The sequence below is a fragment of the Carettochelys insculpta genome, chromosome 1, assembly GCF_033958435.1.
Source record: "Carettochelys insculpta isolate YL-2023 chromosome 1, ASM3395843v1, whole genome shotgun sequence".
NCBI lineage: Eukaryota > Metazoa > Chordata > Testudines > Carettochelyidae > Carettochelys > Carettochelys insculpta.
Genome location: NC_134137.1, coordinates 231649020 through 231666888, shown reverse-complemented (window position 1 = coordinate 231666888; position 17869 = coordinate 231649020). Strand labels below are relative to the sequence as shown.

Here is a 17869-nt window from a genome sequence, read left to right as displayed (position 1 = left end):
AAAGCACCAGCTACTGGCTGGTGAGCTGGCATCTCAGCCAGGGGCAGAGGGAGCTGTTTGGAGGGCAGCTGTGATTAACCAGGCCTGGAGAACCTATGTACGATTTACTTGCACACACGCTCTAAGGCAATAGCTATGGACCCTGTCACCTTGGCCCTCATTATGCGAGTGGTGCCAAGCACTGGAGAAAGCCTCACCACACAACAGCCATAACATCTCCAAGCGGCCCCCAAGGGAGGGGGACGGGGGGGCCCTTCGCTGCCAGGTTGAGTGCTGGGCTGAGCCTCCTCTGCCCTGCCCCCCACCCCACAGAGAGGAACGAGTTAACGCCCCAGGGCCCTGCTCAGGGGAGCCACGTGATGGAAAATCTCTCAGGGAGGGAGAGTGAGAAAAGGAGCTTTCGTAACTGCGGGGAGGGAAGTTTCCAACCGCAATGGGAAGGGAGGAAGCTGCAGGGCCCCGGCACAAGCCTGCAGCCCTGAGGGGAGCAGACAGCACCCTGAGGGAGGGACATGTGCTGTTCCCCACACGCCGGGGCTGGGCGGGACTACTGTGCAACAGCCACCCACTGCCAGCAGCCTGCAGCACAGCCCCATGCAAACCACCTGATTTGGTTTAGGGACAAAGTGACAAAGCACCATGCAAATGGTGGGTGGCGGGGAGGAAAACAAGGAATGGAATAGCTTGGACTGGGACGTCCATCAGCAAGGTGCTCTACACTGGAATGGGGGGTGGAGGCTGCAGGGCAGGACTGAGGGGAACTGGCAGAGCTGTGAGGGGAGCCCAGGGCTGGAATAGCAGAGGGGCTGCTGGGCAATGGAGTCACACAGTGCCCTCTGTATTACACACAGGTCTCTTCTTGTAACTAGCATCACAATTTTCACTTTTAGCAATGAGATATAAATAGCAAAACCAATGAGACAGCGGAAGTTAAAGTTGCCAAATATAAGCAGGGCCCATGTCGAAATTTCACAGACGTGTGTGCAAGGGAGGGGCCGCGGGGGGCATTTGTTAATTAGCTCTGGGGTGGTGGCTGGATTTGTGCTGAGTCCCAGACAGACTGGTACCACATCTGTTCATGGGGGTGGAGAGGGGCATGCCATGGGATTTAGTCCTTCAGTCCCCGTGCATGCAAGGCAAGGCTGTGGGAGTGGGCATTTCCCTCCGTGAAAGAGGCCTGGTTGCTCTGCTTACTCCATACCTCTCTGCAGTGGGATCGGAGCAATTCAGTGGATACCTCAGGTCTATTACAGTCCCATCTTTATCCTGTAGTGAACCCTGCTGCTGTGTGTAGTACTCCACAAGTTCAGACAGTGTGGCAAACTTCTCCCCTCCATAGAGATCATAATAATCTCCGGTGTTCTGGATACGGATGTGCGTCACCTGGTCACCAACCCTGAGGGATGAGGCAGAGAGGAGTCTGGTGAAGGACTACAGAGGGACAGGAAAAGGGAAAGGGACACACATCCCACGTTGGGGGTGCAAGGGGAATAGGGCTGGAAGTAGGGACGGAGGGTGGGTCGGACAGTGTAGCCCCTTGGGGCAGGGTAAAGGGAAGGGGCTGGAAAGCACATCCCCTTATATATCCTGACCTGGGACTGGTGCAGGTGGAACAGAAGGGGCAGAGAGCCAAGCATCCACAAAGCCCTGAGATGGTGACAGTGTGGCAGGATGGGGTCTGAGTTACTCACCTGACAGAGAGGGAGAAATCTCCCTGATTCTTTCGACTGGGTCTAGCCAAGAAGCTTCCATGAACTCCTCTTCCTTTGAGTAGGGCCTCAGCCTCTAGTCCACTCAGGTCCCGGTGGAACCACCTGGGGGAGAGCAGAGAAGCAGGAAAGGGTGAATGCTGGCAGACAGAGGGTAGAGAGCCGTATCGCTGGGGGCCTACACAGTGGTCCCCTCAGAAAGATCCCAACCCTGGAACAGATGACCTGGGAAGGTCCTCGGTCACTCACCCCGGAGTATGATCCCACACCCACCTCCAAAAGAGGGCTGTACCAGAAGGTGGATGGGCTAGAGCAAGCAAGATGATCCCCACCACCTGTCTCACCCCCACCACCTACTCACTTCCCCTCTTACCTCACCATCGTCGAGGGAGAGCAGCCAGGGCCTGTGGAGCTACAGCCAAAGGAACTTGAAAAACGTAAAGAAAAGAGCTTTTAACGCTGGCAAGAAAAGGGAAGTAACCGTCGCGTGTCTTTGCTTGGCTCCGTAATGCTGAGCTCCTGAAGCGTTACTCTGGCCATCTACTTCTCTAGCATCCCCCTCGCCCTCACTTGGTCCATCCGTCTCTGCCTCCCCTTTTCTCCCCGGCTCACTCACTCTCCCTGCGGCAGGGTACAAACAGAGGCAAGGCGAGTGCTGGCTCAGATAGCGCACAGCTCAAGGAACCGGAAGTGTCTCTGAGCCATCAGCTCCTCAGCCCTGAGCTGCTTTGCACAAACTTCTGCTTCTCCTTTTGGCTTCTATTCTCCTCCCTTTTTCTTCTCAGATACTCTTGGTGTATTCCCCGCCCACGCCCGATGGGGTTATTTCGGTGAGCTCTTCTGGGGCCCTGTCTACATTCACACATTTGGGCTTTGAAACTCCCCTCCCCACTAACATGTCAGTAATCAGGTTCCCATCAAAACACAAAGCTTCTTGCAATGGTGCAGAGCAGACCAAAGCATCACTGCAATTTGTACAAGGTTGCTGCACAGCTGCAGGGCCATTGCAAACAGCAGGGGGACTGAAGCACAGGGTAGATAGAGTGACTTGCCCCAGGAGAGCAAGAACCTCTGTGGCAGCACCAGGCATCGATTCCAGGTCAGTCCAGCACTCTGCCCACAAGAGCATCCTTTCTTGCTCTCCCTGGCCCTGACTGCCCTTTTGGGATGTGCCTGTGAGGCGAAGGCCATCGGTGGATTGGTCAATGTTGGCGCTACACAGGTTACTGTTCAGAGTCCAGCTACAGGGGCATATACATTACCTGGCTCAGGTAGCATGGGGCCTGCAGAGTCCACATACAGTATATTAAGGCCAAAGCAGCTGAAATAGAGATTCAGAGAGAAATATTTATAGCTATGCCATGTGGGGATGTTACAGAAGAGGACCGCCTCAGAACTCACTTTCCCAATCCTCTATTTAAGGGGAGCACCAGGGAGTCAAAGAGATGGGACCCATCTCACAACAGAGGGAGAGGAGACTGGTCCTTCCTCCTGGCCACAAGAAGGGTGCTCCAGAAGATGGGGATATGGATGTGGGATGGACACAGAGGCTGAGTGTTTTGTGGAGATTTGATCGTTAGATTACTGATAACTTGTGATTGTAAGAACTATTCAGTGACTTTCCTACCAGATTCAAAGGTAGAGGATCCCACAAGACATCTAGGACAGACTACTGGTGGTGGCTGAGGAGGAGCTTGTGGTACACTCTGAAACTGATAACACAGGAAGGGGAAGGAGAAGGAGCAGGAGCCAAGACAGGGAAGCTAAATTTAGATTGCTAGAAAGAACGCTTAATTCCAGGGGCTTTGCAGCAGCTTCCTCTGAAACACAGCCAGTTCCAAACAAAAGGCCAGCGAGGCAAGGCAACTTCGGAGTCTCAGTGTGTGGCTACAAAGCTGGTATCAAGAAGGAGGATTGATCAGACAGGGCTTTGGTGCAGAAGAGAGAAGGGAGAGCATTTACACATGGAATGGCCTATAATTTAGCCAAGGAGGAAGATTATCGGCACATTAAAATTATTTTTTTTTGGGGTGGGGGGACTGCTTCAACTAGAATTGGGCAGCAGCCAATAGGTGCTAAGGGGCAATCTAGTCAGACCAGCACATCTTGTCAGAGAGGCCAGTGATTCAAAAGACATCATTCTCCAGTAAAAAGTAGGCCAGAAATTACAGCTCCACTGTAGCAGGGGCAGGTTTATAAATCACAGGGAAAAATAGCCACCAGGGTTTCAAAATAAGGAGTTAAACAGCAACAGGTACCTGAGCAAAACTAACATTTACCAGGGTATCTATACACAGAGCAAAGCTTAAAAGTAAAAGCCAGGTCAAACAGAATGCCTAGCAATGAAGAGAGGTTAAGGAGGCATTACTGAAGCTGATTTGACAGACAAATCAATGGAGACAGCATACTATCTGTCTGTCTGTGACCTATCCAGAGAGGTCAGATTAGATGGGAGAAGGAAGAGAGTAATCCTAAACCCAACATTAAGATAAACTATTCTATGTAGAGCAGACCACCCAGTAAAATTTGCATGCACCCATATCCCAAGCTATAAGTACACAAATATACAAGCAGGGTGACACCCCCTGCCTACAGGTCAGGGAAGGATTGGGAATGCACAGTGGTGAGGGAGATCACAGGCAACAAAGTCAAATAAAATCCTGCTAAATGGGTGATTCCAACTGGGCGATTGTCTCAAGGGGGCCAGGCTTAGAAAAGCCATTTCTGTCTTGGAAGAGGTAGTATTGAAGCACACACAAGGAGAAGCTAGTCTCAGTTTAGTTCTGTCGAGTTAGTTCAGGAAGTAAGTGTAACTGGCCCCCTAGATAATAATTATGTTATGGTAACTATGCTGGTAACACAGAGGAAAAAGTACTCCTAACTACTCAAAGAATGATGGCACCTAAGCTGTCTGTTACCACCCCATCGGTTGTCTGAAAACTTCAGCTCAGCACTCAGGAATGGTAATAAAAAGAGCTAACGACATAGTTAATAGAACTGAAATAGAAAACAAGGAAGAAAATATCATAACATTGCTGTATAAATCCATGGTGAATCCACCCTTTGAACAGGGTATCCTGCTCTAATTGCCCCATCTCTAAAGAATATAATGGAAGTGGAAAAGGCTCCGAGAATGGTAACACAAATGACCAAAAGCCATGAAACAGCTTTCGTACATGGAGAGCCTAGAAAGGATTAAGGTTGTTGCGCTTAGAAAGGAAGGAGAGAGGTCTATAAAGGGATGCATGGTGAAGAAAAAGTGAGCAGAGAAGTGTTATTCACCCTCACTCAGAAAACAAAAACCACAAGTCACCACCAAAATGGCTAGGCAGGGAGGTTTAATAAAAACAAGAGGAAGTAGTTTTCAGATAACGCACAATTAACCCGTGGAACTCATCGCTGGGGATGTGACAGCCAAAAGTATCAGTTAAAAACAAAGAAAAGCAAAACTAGGTAAGTCCGTGGAGGATAGATCCCTCACAGGCTTTAGTCTTTAAGGTGCTACAGGACTGCTTGCTTTGTTTTGTGAAGATACAGACTGACACAGCTGCCTCTTGGAGACCCATCACAGGCCATTAGCCAGGATGGGCAGGGATATAATTCCATGCTGTTGGAAGCACCATTCTGAGCTAGAGGGACAATCGTTCTGATCTGTCATGGCCGTTCTCATGGACTTACTAGATTTGTAGATTCTAAGGCAAGAAGGGACCATTACGTTCATCTAGTCTGCAGCGGCGGACTAACATACGGGCAAAAGAGGCAGTTGCCCCAGGGCCACCAGGCATGAGCTTCCCACAGCTCTGTTTGGTTTAAACAATTTGTTCTAACAGAACAAACGAAACGTGTCGTGTCATTCTTATTTTAAAGTTACTTTCAGTAACATTTTATTATGCATCACGCCCCAGCACGAATGGCGTTTGGAGCATAAGTAATAACAGTGCATTAAATATTTTAATATGCTAGGGAAGCTTCCTGTGACTGCGCTGTCCCCAGGCCCACCTATTCTTAATCTGCCTGTGCTAGTCTGCCTTCTTGTGTCACACAGGTCAGAGAACTGCATCTTATGATTCCTGGATCAAGCCACCTATAACAAAACCTGGCACGGTGACAGGAAAGGAGGGTTAAAAATAAATTACGCTAGTCAACAGGTCCATGAGGTCAAAAAATAAAATCGTCAAGTTCACCATTTAAATCTGCACATTAGCGTCCCTCCAGGCAGGCTGATCCTAGAGTAAGAGAGAAAGTCGGAAGGCAAAAAAAAAAAAAAAAAAAAGCTTGCCTGGCTAAATGGCAGGTGTCTAAGAATTCTCTAAACTAAGTATTTATCCTTAAAAATCCCAGGCCAGTGAAACCAACAGAAAAGCATAAACTGTAGCTGACAGACCAGAAGTCAGCGGGGCTGAGATGGAAACAAGTGCAGATAGCCAAAAGATACAACACAGATAACAAGGTATATCAAAAGCAAAAAAAAGTCAGTGTGAGAATCTGCGTCTGCTGCATCCCCTGTGATTACAGAGAGCAATTAAGAAGGCTAAGGGTGTTGCAGGAAAGACATTTCTTTGTATGAGTCCTCACCACTGAGGTTGTTGGGGAGACATTTGCTCTTGACCTATCAATAAAACTGGTACTGCCAGAGACTGAAGTCTCAAAAGAAGTAGTGTTGGAAAAAACTGATACATGAGAGAGAAAGAAGTTACCAGGAGCCAATGACACATCCACTTTAAGGAAATAGGAATTAAAGAGTCGAGAGGCTAAACTGCTAACAAGAATATGCACACTACAGTAAACCCCCAAGAAGCGCAATTTCAATTTGCACTTAACACGCATTAACGTGAGTTAAGTGCAAATCGAAACCCACCCCTTTCCAGCCCCTGGCTCCCCCAGCTGGGAGAAACCGTGCCGAGAGCAGCTGTGTGCCCCCCAGCTGCAAGAACCTGGGGGCCGCATGGCTGTCCTTCCCCCCTGCCCCCTCCCAAACTGCCTCCAGCTGAGGGAAGCCAGGGAGCAGTGGAGCTCTGCAGAGGCTCCCCCTGCCCGCTTCCCCAGCCAGGGGATTCTGGGGATCTCCCCAATGCGCCACCCTAATGTACTTGAAATTTGATTTACGCAGAGGTTGCCCAGGGTGCAGCCTCTGTGTAAATTGAGGGATTACTGTATACTGAAGGGTAGCACACCCACCTACCCTTGAGAAAAGGTACGAAGAGCGACCCTGGGAATTACAGATCAGTGAGTTGCTGCCAGGTCTCCTGGTACAGAAGTAAGACATCTATCACCATTAACTCTGCCATGAAGCCTCTATGAGCTCCATGCCAGTCCCAAGCCTGAATGAAGGAGGAGGGTTGGTCAGATGAGTGATGCGTTGACCGTGAAACAACAATATGAATGAAATCTGATGCCAGTACAACTAAATGATAAAAGACGCCAGCTTGGACGTCGCCCGGATAAACAAGGTCCGTGATACCAACCGAGCGATCGGGGTTGGGTCGATAAGTTGGCTACCAAAAGAAAAATCACAACTAACACATATGCTATCCATTGCAACATGGAACGTCCACACACTGTGGGTAACTGGAAAATTAGAGCTCCTTCGGAAGGAGATGGAGAGATACCGATGTGATATACTTGGACTGGTGGAGATGCGTTGGACGGCATCGGGAGAGATGCGTGGTTGCAAAGTCATTTGGTCAGGATATATAACGAAGCATGAAGCAGGAGTCGAAGATGAGGAGAAGCTAGTGAAAACGGTGCAGGTGCTGAAAGAAGAAAGGAAGCGGTACGGACTGATTATGAACATGGATAAAACAAAAACAATGGTATTTGGCAACAAGGAAATAGGAAGGAAGATCAGTGTGGATGGTATTGAACTAGAAAATGTAGAGAAGTTCACATGCCTGGGGAGCAACATGACATATGATCTAGACTGTAGGAGGGAAATAGTGACTAGAACAGCGAAAGCAAGAGCAAGTTAGAAGGCGATGGATGAGATCTGGAAAAACAAAGCAATTAGCTTAGGAATGAAGCTGAGTAATTTGAAAACATGTGTATTCAGCAGCATGTTGTACGGCTGTGAGACATGGGTGATAATGAAAGCTTCGAAAAGAAGAATATAGGTGTTCAAAAGGAGTTGTTATAGAAAGATTCTGAGAAAAGGGTGGCTGCAGAAGGTCACCAGTGAGGAACTATATAGGAATATACAGCCGAAAGAGAACCTGCTGCAGAAGGTTATAAGAGAGAAGCTACAACTATTTGGGCATATTTGCAGAATGAACGATGAATGAAAAAAAATCAAGACCCTGGTATTCGGCATAACGGACGGTTAGAATAGGAGAGGCAGACCCCACAGAGAATGGATAGATGTAGTAGATTGTAGACTAGCATCACACCAGACACTTAAGTCACTCCGCACCGGACAGGGAAAGATGGAAAGGAATAGTGAGAGAGGCATCAGATGCCAATGGGCACCGAGCCCATGCTTGTTGATGATGATGATATCACCCATTCCCAGTGTAAAGTGGACAGACCTGGGTGGCCGGCCCCAGGGACAGAGCCTGCGAGCATAGGGGCTAAAGCCCTGCACTCTACCACATGAGCTAGAGGCCAGCTGGCTCTCAGCTGAGGCTGTAGAGCAGAGACTTCACTCACCCCAGATGAGGTCTCAGTGCCTCTGGGTACTACACCAGTTTCTAGCAAACCGAGGCTAGAGACACCATCCCTACCCATCCTGCCTAATAGACGATAGATCTAATGACTATGAATGTACAGTTCTTTTTTGAACCACCTTATAGTCTTGGCTTTCCCAGCGTATTCTGGCAAGGAGTTCCACAGGTTGGCTGAGCGCTGTGTGAGGGGAAAAAAAAAGAAAAAAAAACCTTATCTTCTGTTTGTTCTAAACATCCTATTAATTTCATGTGATGACCCCCTAGTTCTTGTCTCATGAGAAGGAGTGAAAAACCACTTTATCTACTTTCTCCACACCAGTCATGATTTTATAGACCCCTATCACAGTCCCCCTTAGAAAAGCTCTCCTTAATGGGCAGAATTCAAGAAAGCTTTAAGATACAGACCAGTGGGATGGAGGAATACCGGAGTTATCCCACTGATGGGCGCAACAGCTTTGGGATGTCCTCACCTGGAACGCCGTGTGCATTGCTAGCTGCCCTCCCTCGAGGCTGAAAGGACTGGGACTGTGCAGAGAGGTAACAAACAAGGGACAAGACAGTTACACAGAACAGTTGCAGTAGGGCAGCAAGTGGAGACCGAGGGCGTGCACTGTGCTAGGCAATGCGTTTGTATTAGACACGGATGCGGCCTCTGCCTCAAACCGCCAGCGGTGTAAATAGACAAAACAAAGGCCACGCCACCGGCACTGCAGTAGCACCCCTGCAGCTGCCGCTTCCTACCACAGGCGCCCACCCTGTGGGTGCTCTGGGGCAGGAGCACGATGGGGAAAGATTAGCGGCTGCAGAGCAAGCCCTGGCTCCAAGAGCCCCTCTGTCCCTCTCCCGCACACCTCCGGCCCACCAGTGGGCCTGCTGGCCTCCTCTTTCCTTGCCCTCCCAGTGCTTCTGGAGCACAGCCGATTCCCAGCATTCAGGAAGCTCTGGGAGGCAAGGGAAGCAGCAGGTAACATGGGAGTGTGCAAGAGAGTCACATGCCCCCTGCCCCCCAGCATCAGCCTCCCCCTGTACTCACCATAACTGCTGCACCACTTCCCGTGAGTGTAGGGTAGTCCCTCTCTCCTCCAAAGGGAGCGCCTGACAACAACGTGAGCTTTCTGGCTGGGGCGCCTCTCTGGCCACGCGGCGGCCGGGAGGCAGGGGGGACTGCCCTGCACTCACCAGAAGTGGCAAAACACCTGCACAGGAAGAGGCGGGGTGGGATGGAGCAGCGGTGGGGAGTGGGCTGGGCACGGGCGGAAAGAGAAGCAGGAGGGGCGAGGGCATGTGGCTGGTGCCTCACCTGGAATCCCTGCACTGGTCACCTCTGGAGGCAGGGGCAGGAAAAGGCAAGGCAGGCACATGGGCTTGGGCAGGAGTCTCACGCTCAGTTCACCTTAGGCCCAGTGCCAGTCCTCGAATCCTCCTAGCAGGCCAGTGGGCAACCCCCATGTCATCCCCTCTCCTGTGGCAGGGCTCCTGGGGAGGGCAGAGGTTTTGTGCATTCCCCACCATGCATCTCCCAGCACCTCCTGCTGGCCCACAAGTTCCCCATCACCCCCATGCATCCCCCAGCTCAGGGGTCTGCAACCTGCGGCTCTGGAGCCACATGCAGCTTTTTAAGGACTTTTTTGTGGCTCCCCATGCTGCAATTGCAAAGTAAAAAACACCCCTCCTGAATATTTTTGGTAAACAGTGAACATCTAAAAGCCCAACAATGAACAACTCATATCTAAATAGCAAATGGTGATCTCCAAACTTGGGATAACTCCCCCTTTAATGTGTGCAGTGCCTTGTGGGATAGGAGCCTGTATCGGTGTTTTGATCGTGTTGCCAATAATGCCTTGCAGTATTCCCACTGGGAAGGGCAACATGCATTTTAAGAAAGAAAACTGAAATTAAATGTGGAGTAAAATTGGCACAAAGAGGGTTCGGGGTGAAAGTCAGGAAGATGAGTGGTACGAACACACATGTCAAGTGTGAGGTTCCAGTGATATCAGAATATGTGAACAGTCTGTGAATGCCCTGCAGTAACCATGTACTGCATTACACATCGCTGTGTGCGCGCTGTTCGCAAGCCAGGAGTTATGAAGTGTCTGGTTTGACATTAGTTATTAAGGACTGTCTTGCATTCACCTGCGTTGCTGCTCTTGATTTCTTGAGTTTTTACCAAATTAAAAAAAAGTTCTTCTTGCTATTTGGGTTGCTGACCTCTGCCCCAGCTCCATCTGCCACCTGCTGGAGGCCCCACATCACCACCACCGGCAGCACAGCAGGGCTAGGGCAGCTTTTGACTGCGAGCTCCATATGGTTGCCAGAGGTCCTGGAGAGGGGTGTGAAGAGCTGTCCTGTCCCATAAGTCGTGGAATGATTAACTCAGATTGTGAAACTGACTAGATATCAGATGCCAGCTCTTCTGATTTGGGTCACAAGCCTCCTGTTAACTGGGGCTTTTTTATTCTGGAACCTCCCCCAAACCACAGTGTTAGAATTAAACCAGAACTGTAGCCTTTGCTACCCGATGCCTCATGTACCACTATCAACGGTGATCACTCTGACTTAGCAGATGATGTTTGTTCGTTGGTGTATGATGTTAGAGAATCCCAGCCTTTTTTTTTTTTTTAAGTCTTCTTTTAAAAGAGGACATTAGTGTCACAAGGTTTCATGGACCCATCCCAGATCTGGTCATTGGCATCAACTTGACCTTGCGCTGGTACACATGAAACATCTCAACGCCATCAAATATACACGTACCTACCACAGTGCAGATTGCAACACTGATCACTTCTTGATCATCAGCAGAGTGAAAGATTGCCCCAAAAGAAACTCTATACTATAAAGGAATGCAATAAGCCAAAGATCAATACCCTCAGCACCAGAGATGTGCTGAAATACTCTGTCTTTGCAGATGATTTCTTTCAGCAAACAGAACACAAACCTGACCAACAAAGAAGAATCCAAAGCATGGTTACAGGCTGGGATCCGACTGGCTTAGTAGTAGTTCTGCACAAAAGGACCTGGGAGTTGTAGTGGACGAAAAGCTGGACATGAGTCAACAGTGTGCCACTGTAGCCAAGAGGGCTAATGGCATATTAGGTTGCATCAAGATGAGTGTTGCCACTAGATCCAGAGAAGTGATTATTTCTCTTTATTTGGCTTTGGTGAGGCTGCATCTGGAGTACTGTGTCCAGTTCTGGGCCCCCCACTTATAGTAAGGATGTGGATACACTGGAGAGGGTCCATCAGAGGGCGACCAAAATAATTAGGGGGCTGGAGCATATGGCCTTCGAAGAAAGGTTGAGGGAATTGGGTCTGTTTGGTCTGCGGAAGAGAAGACTGAGGCGGGGATTTGATAACAGCCTTCAAATTACTGAAGGGAGGTTGCAAAAAGGCTGTTCACAGTAGTCACGGATGGCAGAACACAGAACAATGGTCTCAAGTTGAGGTTGGGAAGGTCCAGGTTGAACATTAGGAAAAACTTTTTCACTGGGAGGGTGGTGAAGCATTGGAATGGTCTACCCAGGGAAGTAGTGGAGTCTCCATCTCTGGAGGTGTTTAAGTCTCAGCTTGACAAAGCCCTGGCGGGGATGATCTGATGGGTTTGGTCCTGCTGAGGGCAGAGGGCTGGACTCGATGGCTTTTTTAGGTCTCTTCCAGCTCTATTGTTCTATGATTCTATGAACCGTTGATGAAACATGGTCCATGCTGAGAGGTGCAATATATGAATGTGCCAAATCTGCCTTTGGAAGACATAAATTCTCCAACAAAGACTGGATCGATGAAAATGCTGACATTCTTAGGCCTCTTCTCAAAGAAAAGCACAAGGCACATCTGCATAATGTAAAGAACCCATCTCAAAGCACAAGATATCAACTTTGACATGCAAGATCTGTTCTCCAGAGAGACTCCAGGCGGCGTGCGAACAAGTATGGGACTGATCTATGTTCTAATATTCAAAAAGGTCTGATTTGGGTGACCTGAAAACTATGTATGATGGATTGAAGAAAGCAGCTGGTCCAAGCATTACCAAAGTTGCCCCATTGAAGCATTTAAATGGACAGGTGATCGCAGACAAAAAGCTGCAGATGTCCAGATGGGTGGAACACTACTCAAGTCTTTATTTCCACGAACGTACAATACAACCTGAACTTGACAATTTCATCCCAACTCCTCCAGAAATGTCTGAGCTACATGCACAGCCTACGGAGGACGAACTTTCTCAAGCTCTCAATGCTCTCTCCAATGGAAAAGCACCAAGAAATGATAGAAGCCCAGCTAAGTCCTGATGTTCTTCCCTTCCTCTACAATTTATTCCTAAAATGTTGGAGAGCAGGAGATGTTTCACACGATATGAAAAAGATGCAAACATCATCACTCTCTGTAAAAACAAAGGTGACAAGGGCGACTGCAACAACTACAGAGGCATTTCATTACTGAGCATCACATCTCATGCAACTGAGGAAGCAGGTCTTTGCCCACGAAAGCTTATGCTCCAAAATATCTGTTAGTCTATAAGGTGCCACAGGACTTCTTGTTGTTTTTGAAGATACAGACTAACACGGCTACCTCTCAGATACTCGTCACAGGAAAAGCATTTGCCCATGTCATTTTCAAATGCCTGCAAAAACTTGAAGATTGAGTGTATCCAGAAACACAATGTGGCTTCAGGGCTGGCAAGTCAACAACAGACATGATTTTTCTCTCTACAGGGGAGAACAGAACTACAGGAAAAATGCAGAGAACAAGGAAAGCCGTTATTCATAGCATTTGTGGACTTAACAAGTGTTTGACACAGTTAGTAGATCAGGACTATACAGAGTATTAGCCAAGATTGGCTGCCCACCAACCCTACTCAAGCTCATAACATCCTTACTCAAGCTCATAACATCCTTTCATGAAAAACATGAAAGCAATAGTGCAATGTGATGGATCTACATTGGAACTGTTTGCAACAAACATTAGAGTCAAACAAGTATGTGTTCTTGCCCTTACCCTCTTCGGCATATTCTTCTCAGTTCTACTAAATTCCGCATTTCAAAACTCACGCAGTGATGTATCTCTCCACACAAGAGTAGGTGGCTCTCTCTACAACCTGGCAAGACTCAAGGCCAAAACTAAAGTCAAGAAAGTCCTCATTTAGGGAATTCCTCTTCGCAGCTGATGCAGCTCTTGCCACTCATAATGAAGACACACTACAGTCACTGATGGATTCTCTATCCAGAACCTGCAAGTTGTTTTCCTTTGACATACGCATGAAGAAAACTGTTGTATTCACTCAAGGTATACCTCAGCGACCCAATATCATTCTGGCTAGCAACCCATTAGAGGTGGTTCAATAATTGTTACCTTGGATCTACTGTCACCACAAACCTATCCACAGACAAAGAACTGAATATCAGAATTGGGAAGACAGCTACTATTTTTGGCAAACTTAAGAAATGAACATGGAACAATCCTAAGGTGACAGTGAAAACAAAGATCCTGGTCTACCAGGTATGTGTATTGAGTATCCTGCTATATGGTTCTGAGGCATGGACCACCTACTCGAACCAGGAGAAAAAAAATTGAACAGCTTCCATCTTCGCTGCCTCTGCAGAATTATGAATATCGACTGGCAAGATAAAGTTTCAAATGCAGATATCCTGTCAGGATCTGACAGACCCAGCCTCATAGTGATCCTCAACAGCAGAAGACTACGATGGCTTGATCATGTGAGAAGAATGGGTGACAAATGTCTTCCCAAAGAAATCTGCTTTGGTGAAGTGTCATGTGGGTTGAGAACAAGAGGAAGAGCAAGGCTAAAATTCAAGGATACATGCAAAAACTCCATGAAAAAAATTTAAAAATCAGTCCAAAATCCTGGGAATCTACATCAGATCAAAACACCTGGCGACTATTGCCACAAGAGGGCACATCATCCTTTGGCAGTATATGTGCAAGCCACACAAAAGAACATCATCTTAGGATGAAAAGCTCTCAGACTCAAGAATTAGGAAACAGACTGACATGTGGTTATTGCAATCAACCGTGCAAATCCAATATTGGACGGATATGCCATGAGGAGCTACAGACCGCAAACACTGCCCATAGATCCTCATAGCCGCTGTTAACCATCGCCTCTCGAGATGAAAAGAGAAGTTACTCACCTGTGTAGTAATGATGGTTCTTCGAGATGTGTCCCCATGGGTGCTCCACAGTAGGTGTCGGGCTCGCCCCGGCGCCGCAGCTCAGAAAATCTTCAGCAGTCTCCGTCAGGTCGCGCATGCGCCGATGCGCGTCGGCTCTTCGCGCGCTTATGGTCACGTGCGCGATCCGGTCCCTGCCAGTTCCTGATCAACCACTCTGGACGCCCCTGAAAAAAAACACACAAAACAGAGCTCCGAAGTGGGGAGGAACGGGTGGGTAGTGGAGCACCCACGGGGACACATCTCGAAGAACCATCGTTACTACACAGGTGAGTAACTTCTTTCTTCTTCGAGTGGTCCCCGTGGGTGCTCCACAGTAGGTGACTACCCAGCAGTAACCCCCCCCCCCCGAAAAAGGAGGTGGGTACCCGATTTATGCGCAGCTTGCTCGTGAAAGGACTGCTGTCGACAGGCGTGTATCTTCATCAAGCATCCTGTGCATGGTGTAGTGCTTGGCGAAGGTGTCATAGGAAGACCACGTCGCCGCTCTGCAGATATCTCTGCGCGCGATGCCTTTGAAGAAGGCCATTGACGCCGCCATCGCCCTAGTAGAGTGGGCTCTTGGCGGAACTGGCAGAGGAGTCTTGCGAATCTTGTAACACAGTCTTATGCAAGACACAATGTGATTTGAAATCCTCTGTGAAGATAGAGCTTCTCCTTTTGACCTGGATGCAATGGACACCAGGAGTCTGTCCGTTTTCCGGAAAGGTTTAGTTCTATCGATGTAGAAGGCCAGTGCCCTTCTTACGTCAAGTAAGTGCAACTGTGCCTCTTCATTTGAGTTGCGAGGCTTAGGATAGAACAAGGGCAGCACTATTGGTTCGTTGATATGAAAGTCTGAAGAGACCTTCGGAACGAAGGCTGGGTGTAATCGTAAGACCACCGCTTCTTTTGAGAAGATCGTGCAGGGTGGTGTGGACATTATGGCCGCAAGCTCACTCACTCTGCGAGCTGATGTGATTGCCAGGAGGAAAGTCGTTTTAATAGTAAGTAGTCGAAGGGGGACCGTAGCCAATGGTTCAAAGGGCAGTCCCGAGAGGGTGTGTAGAACTAGGTCTAAACTCCATGACAGCGGTATTGGTTTCTGAGGGGGGTACAGATTCACCAACCCCTTTAGGAAACGCGAGACAACAGGATGGGCAAATGTGGTTGATCCATCCTCTTCATGCCGAAAACGCTGATATAGCCGCCAGATGCACCTTTATAGAGGATAGCGAAAGTCTGTTTTGTTTGAGTTGTAGCAAATAATCCAGAATCGTAGGTATGGTGGCGTCCCGGGGTATTAGTTGCCTGGAGGAACACCATTCGGAAAAACGCAACCATTTGTGCTGATAAGTCTTTCTGGTGGAAGTTCTCCGACTACATTCAAGGACTTGTTGTACTCCCTCTGAGCATGTAGTCTCTAAGGTGCTTAGCCATGTATTAGCCATGCTTGTAGCCGAAGTCTCTTCGGGTGCGGGTGCAGTATTGACCCCCCGAGCCTGAGTGAGAATGTCCGGTACTGTTGGTAGGGGAAATGGTCGATGTTGAGCCATGCACAAGAGCAATGGGAACCACTGTTGCCGGTCCCAGGTTGGGACTATGAGTATCATGCGTGCTTTCTCCCTTCTGGCCTTCTCCAAGACCTTGTGTATAAGTGTCGTGGGAGGGAACACATAAAGTAGAGGGCCCTTCCATGGGATCATGAAGGCGTCCCCCAAAGACTCCTGTCCCATGCCCACTCTGGAGCAGTACTGGGGACATTTCTTGTTTTCTCGGGTGGCGAACAAGTCGATTTGGGGAAAACCCCATCTGCAGAACACTTGGTGAAGTAGGTCTGAACGGATCTGCCACTCGTGAGTGGGCGCAAAGTGTCTGCTGAGTTGGTCCGCCTTGACGTTGTGGACCCCCGGTAGGTATGAAGCCTTTATGATTATATTGTTGGCGATGCACCAGTTCCAGAGTCGGACCGCCTCCGCACAAAGCGTACGAGACCTGGCTCCCCCCTGTCGGTTTATATAAAACATGGTGGTGGTGTTGTCGGTATTCACGCTGACTATTTTTCCATGCAGATAATTGTGAAAATGCCTGCACGCATTGAACACTGCCCTGAGCTCTAATATGTTTATGTGCAGTGTCTTCTCCGCGGGGGACCATAATCCCTGAGTGGTTTTGTTGTCCATGTGAGCCCCCCCATCCCATATGGGAGGCATCTGTTGTAATGAACACAGTAATTTGTGGTTGGCAGAAGGGCACCCCTGTTAGGAGATTCTTGGGGTTTCCCCACCATGTTAGCAAGCTTCGTGCCTCTGTTGTAAGTGACACCCTCTTGTGGACGGTGTGGATTGAGGGTTTGTATACGGTTGCCAACCAATGCTGCAATGCTCACATATGCAGCCTGGCGTTTTGCACCACAAACATGGTGGTTGCCATATGCCCCAACAGTTGTAAGCACGTGAGAACTGGAACAGTGGGGCTGTACGTTAGTAGTTGTACGAGAGATTCGATGGCACGAAAACGAGCCTCGGGTAAATACACCCTTGACGTGACTGAGTCTATCCGAGCCCCTATATACTCTATATTTTGTGTGGGGTCGGTCTTTGACTTTGAGAAATTGATGATGAGGCCCAGTGAGGTAAATGTGTTTGTGGTGATGTGTATCATCCGTAATACCTCCGCCTGGGAAGTTCCCTTTAGCAGGCAATCGTCCAGGTACGGGAAAATGAAAACTCCCTGTCTGTGTAGGTATGCTGACATCACCGCTAAGGTCTTGGTGAAGACTCTGGGTGCTGAAGAGAGTCCGAATGGGAGGACTCTGTACTGGAAATGATCTGTGCCCACAAGGAACCGGAGGAAACGCCTGTGGGCTGGATGAATTGCGATATGAAAATACGCATCCTGTAAGTCGAGGGCTGCAAACCAATCGCCATGGTCTAGTGCCGTGATTATTGAAGCCATCGTAGTCATTTTGAAGCGCTGTTTGCTTAGGTACTGGTTCAGTGCGCATAGATCCAAAATGGGTCTCTACCCTCCTGTCTTCTTTTCCGTCAGGAAATACCTGGAGTAGAACCCTTTGCCTTGAAATTTTTCCGGTACTCTCTCCACCGCCCCTATGAATAGGAGGTGGTCCACCTCCCGCCTTAATTCCGGTAGGTGAGGGGGGTCTCTGAGAAGGGGTGCGGTGGGACGATTTGGTGGAGGAAGAGACTGGAAGGGGATCATGTATCCCGTGTTTACAGTCTCCAATACCCACTCGTCCGACATGATGTTTTTCCACTGTGGGTAAAATGGCTTGAGTCGGTGATGGAACATGTACTGAGATTGGCACTGAGGTACGGTC

General features: G+C 48.7%; 1 protein-coding gene across 3 annotated transcripts in view; it reads right to left on the bottom strand.

The window, feature by feature from the left end:
• PTPN6 (protein tyrosine phosphatase non-receptor type 6) overlaps positions 1–17869 on the bottom strand; it is a 34715-nt gene that overhangs the window by 10501 nt on the left and 6345 nt on the right. The window contains exons 3-8 of one of the 3 annotated variants that reach the window (XM_074983614.1): positions 8839–8893; positions 8488–8546; positions 2972–3030; positions 2083–2136; positions 1692–1814; positions 1202–1396 (exon numbers count right to left, since the gene is read on the bottom strand). In XM_074983614.1, coding sequence (XP_074839715.1) covers positions 1202–1396; positions 1692–1814; positions 2083–2090 — 326 coding nt within the window. In that variant the 5' untranslated portion in view covers positions 2091–2136; positions 2972–3030; positions 8488–8546; positions 8839–8893. Of the gene's footprint in view, positions 1–1201; positions 1397–1691; positions 1815–2082; positions 2386–2971; positions 3031–8487; positions 8547–8838; positions 8894–17869 lie in introns of those variants that run through there. The other 2 variants (XM_074983615.1, XM_074983616.1) reach the window with 2 other exon arrangements.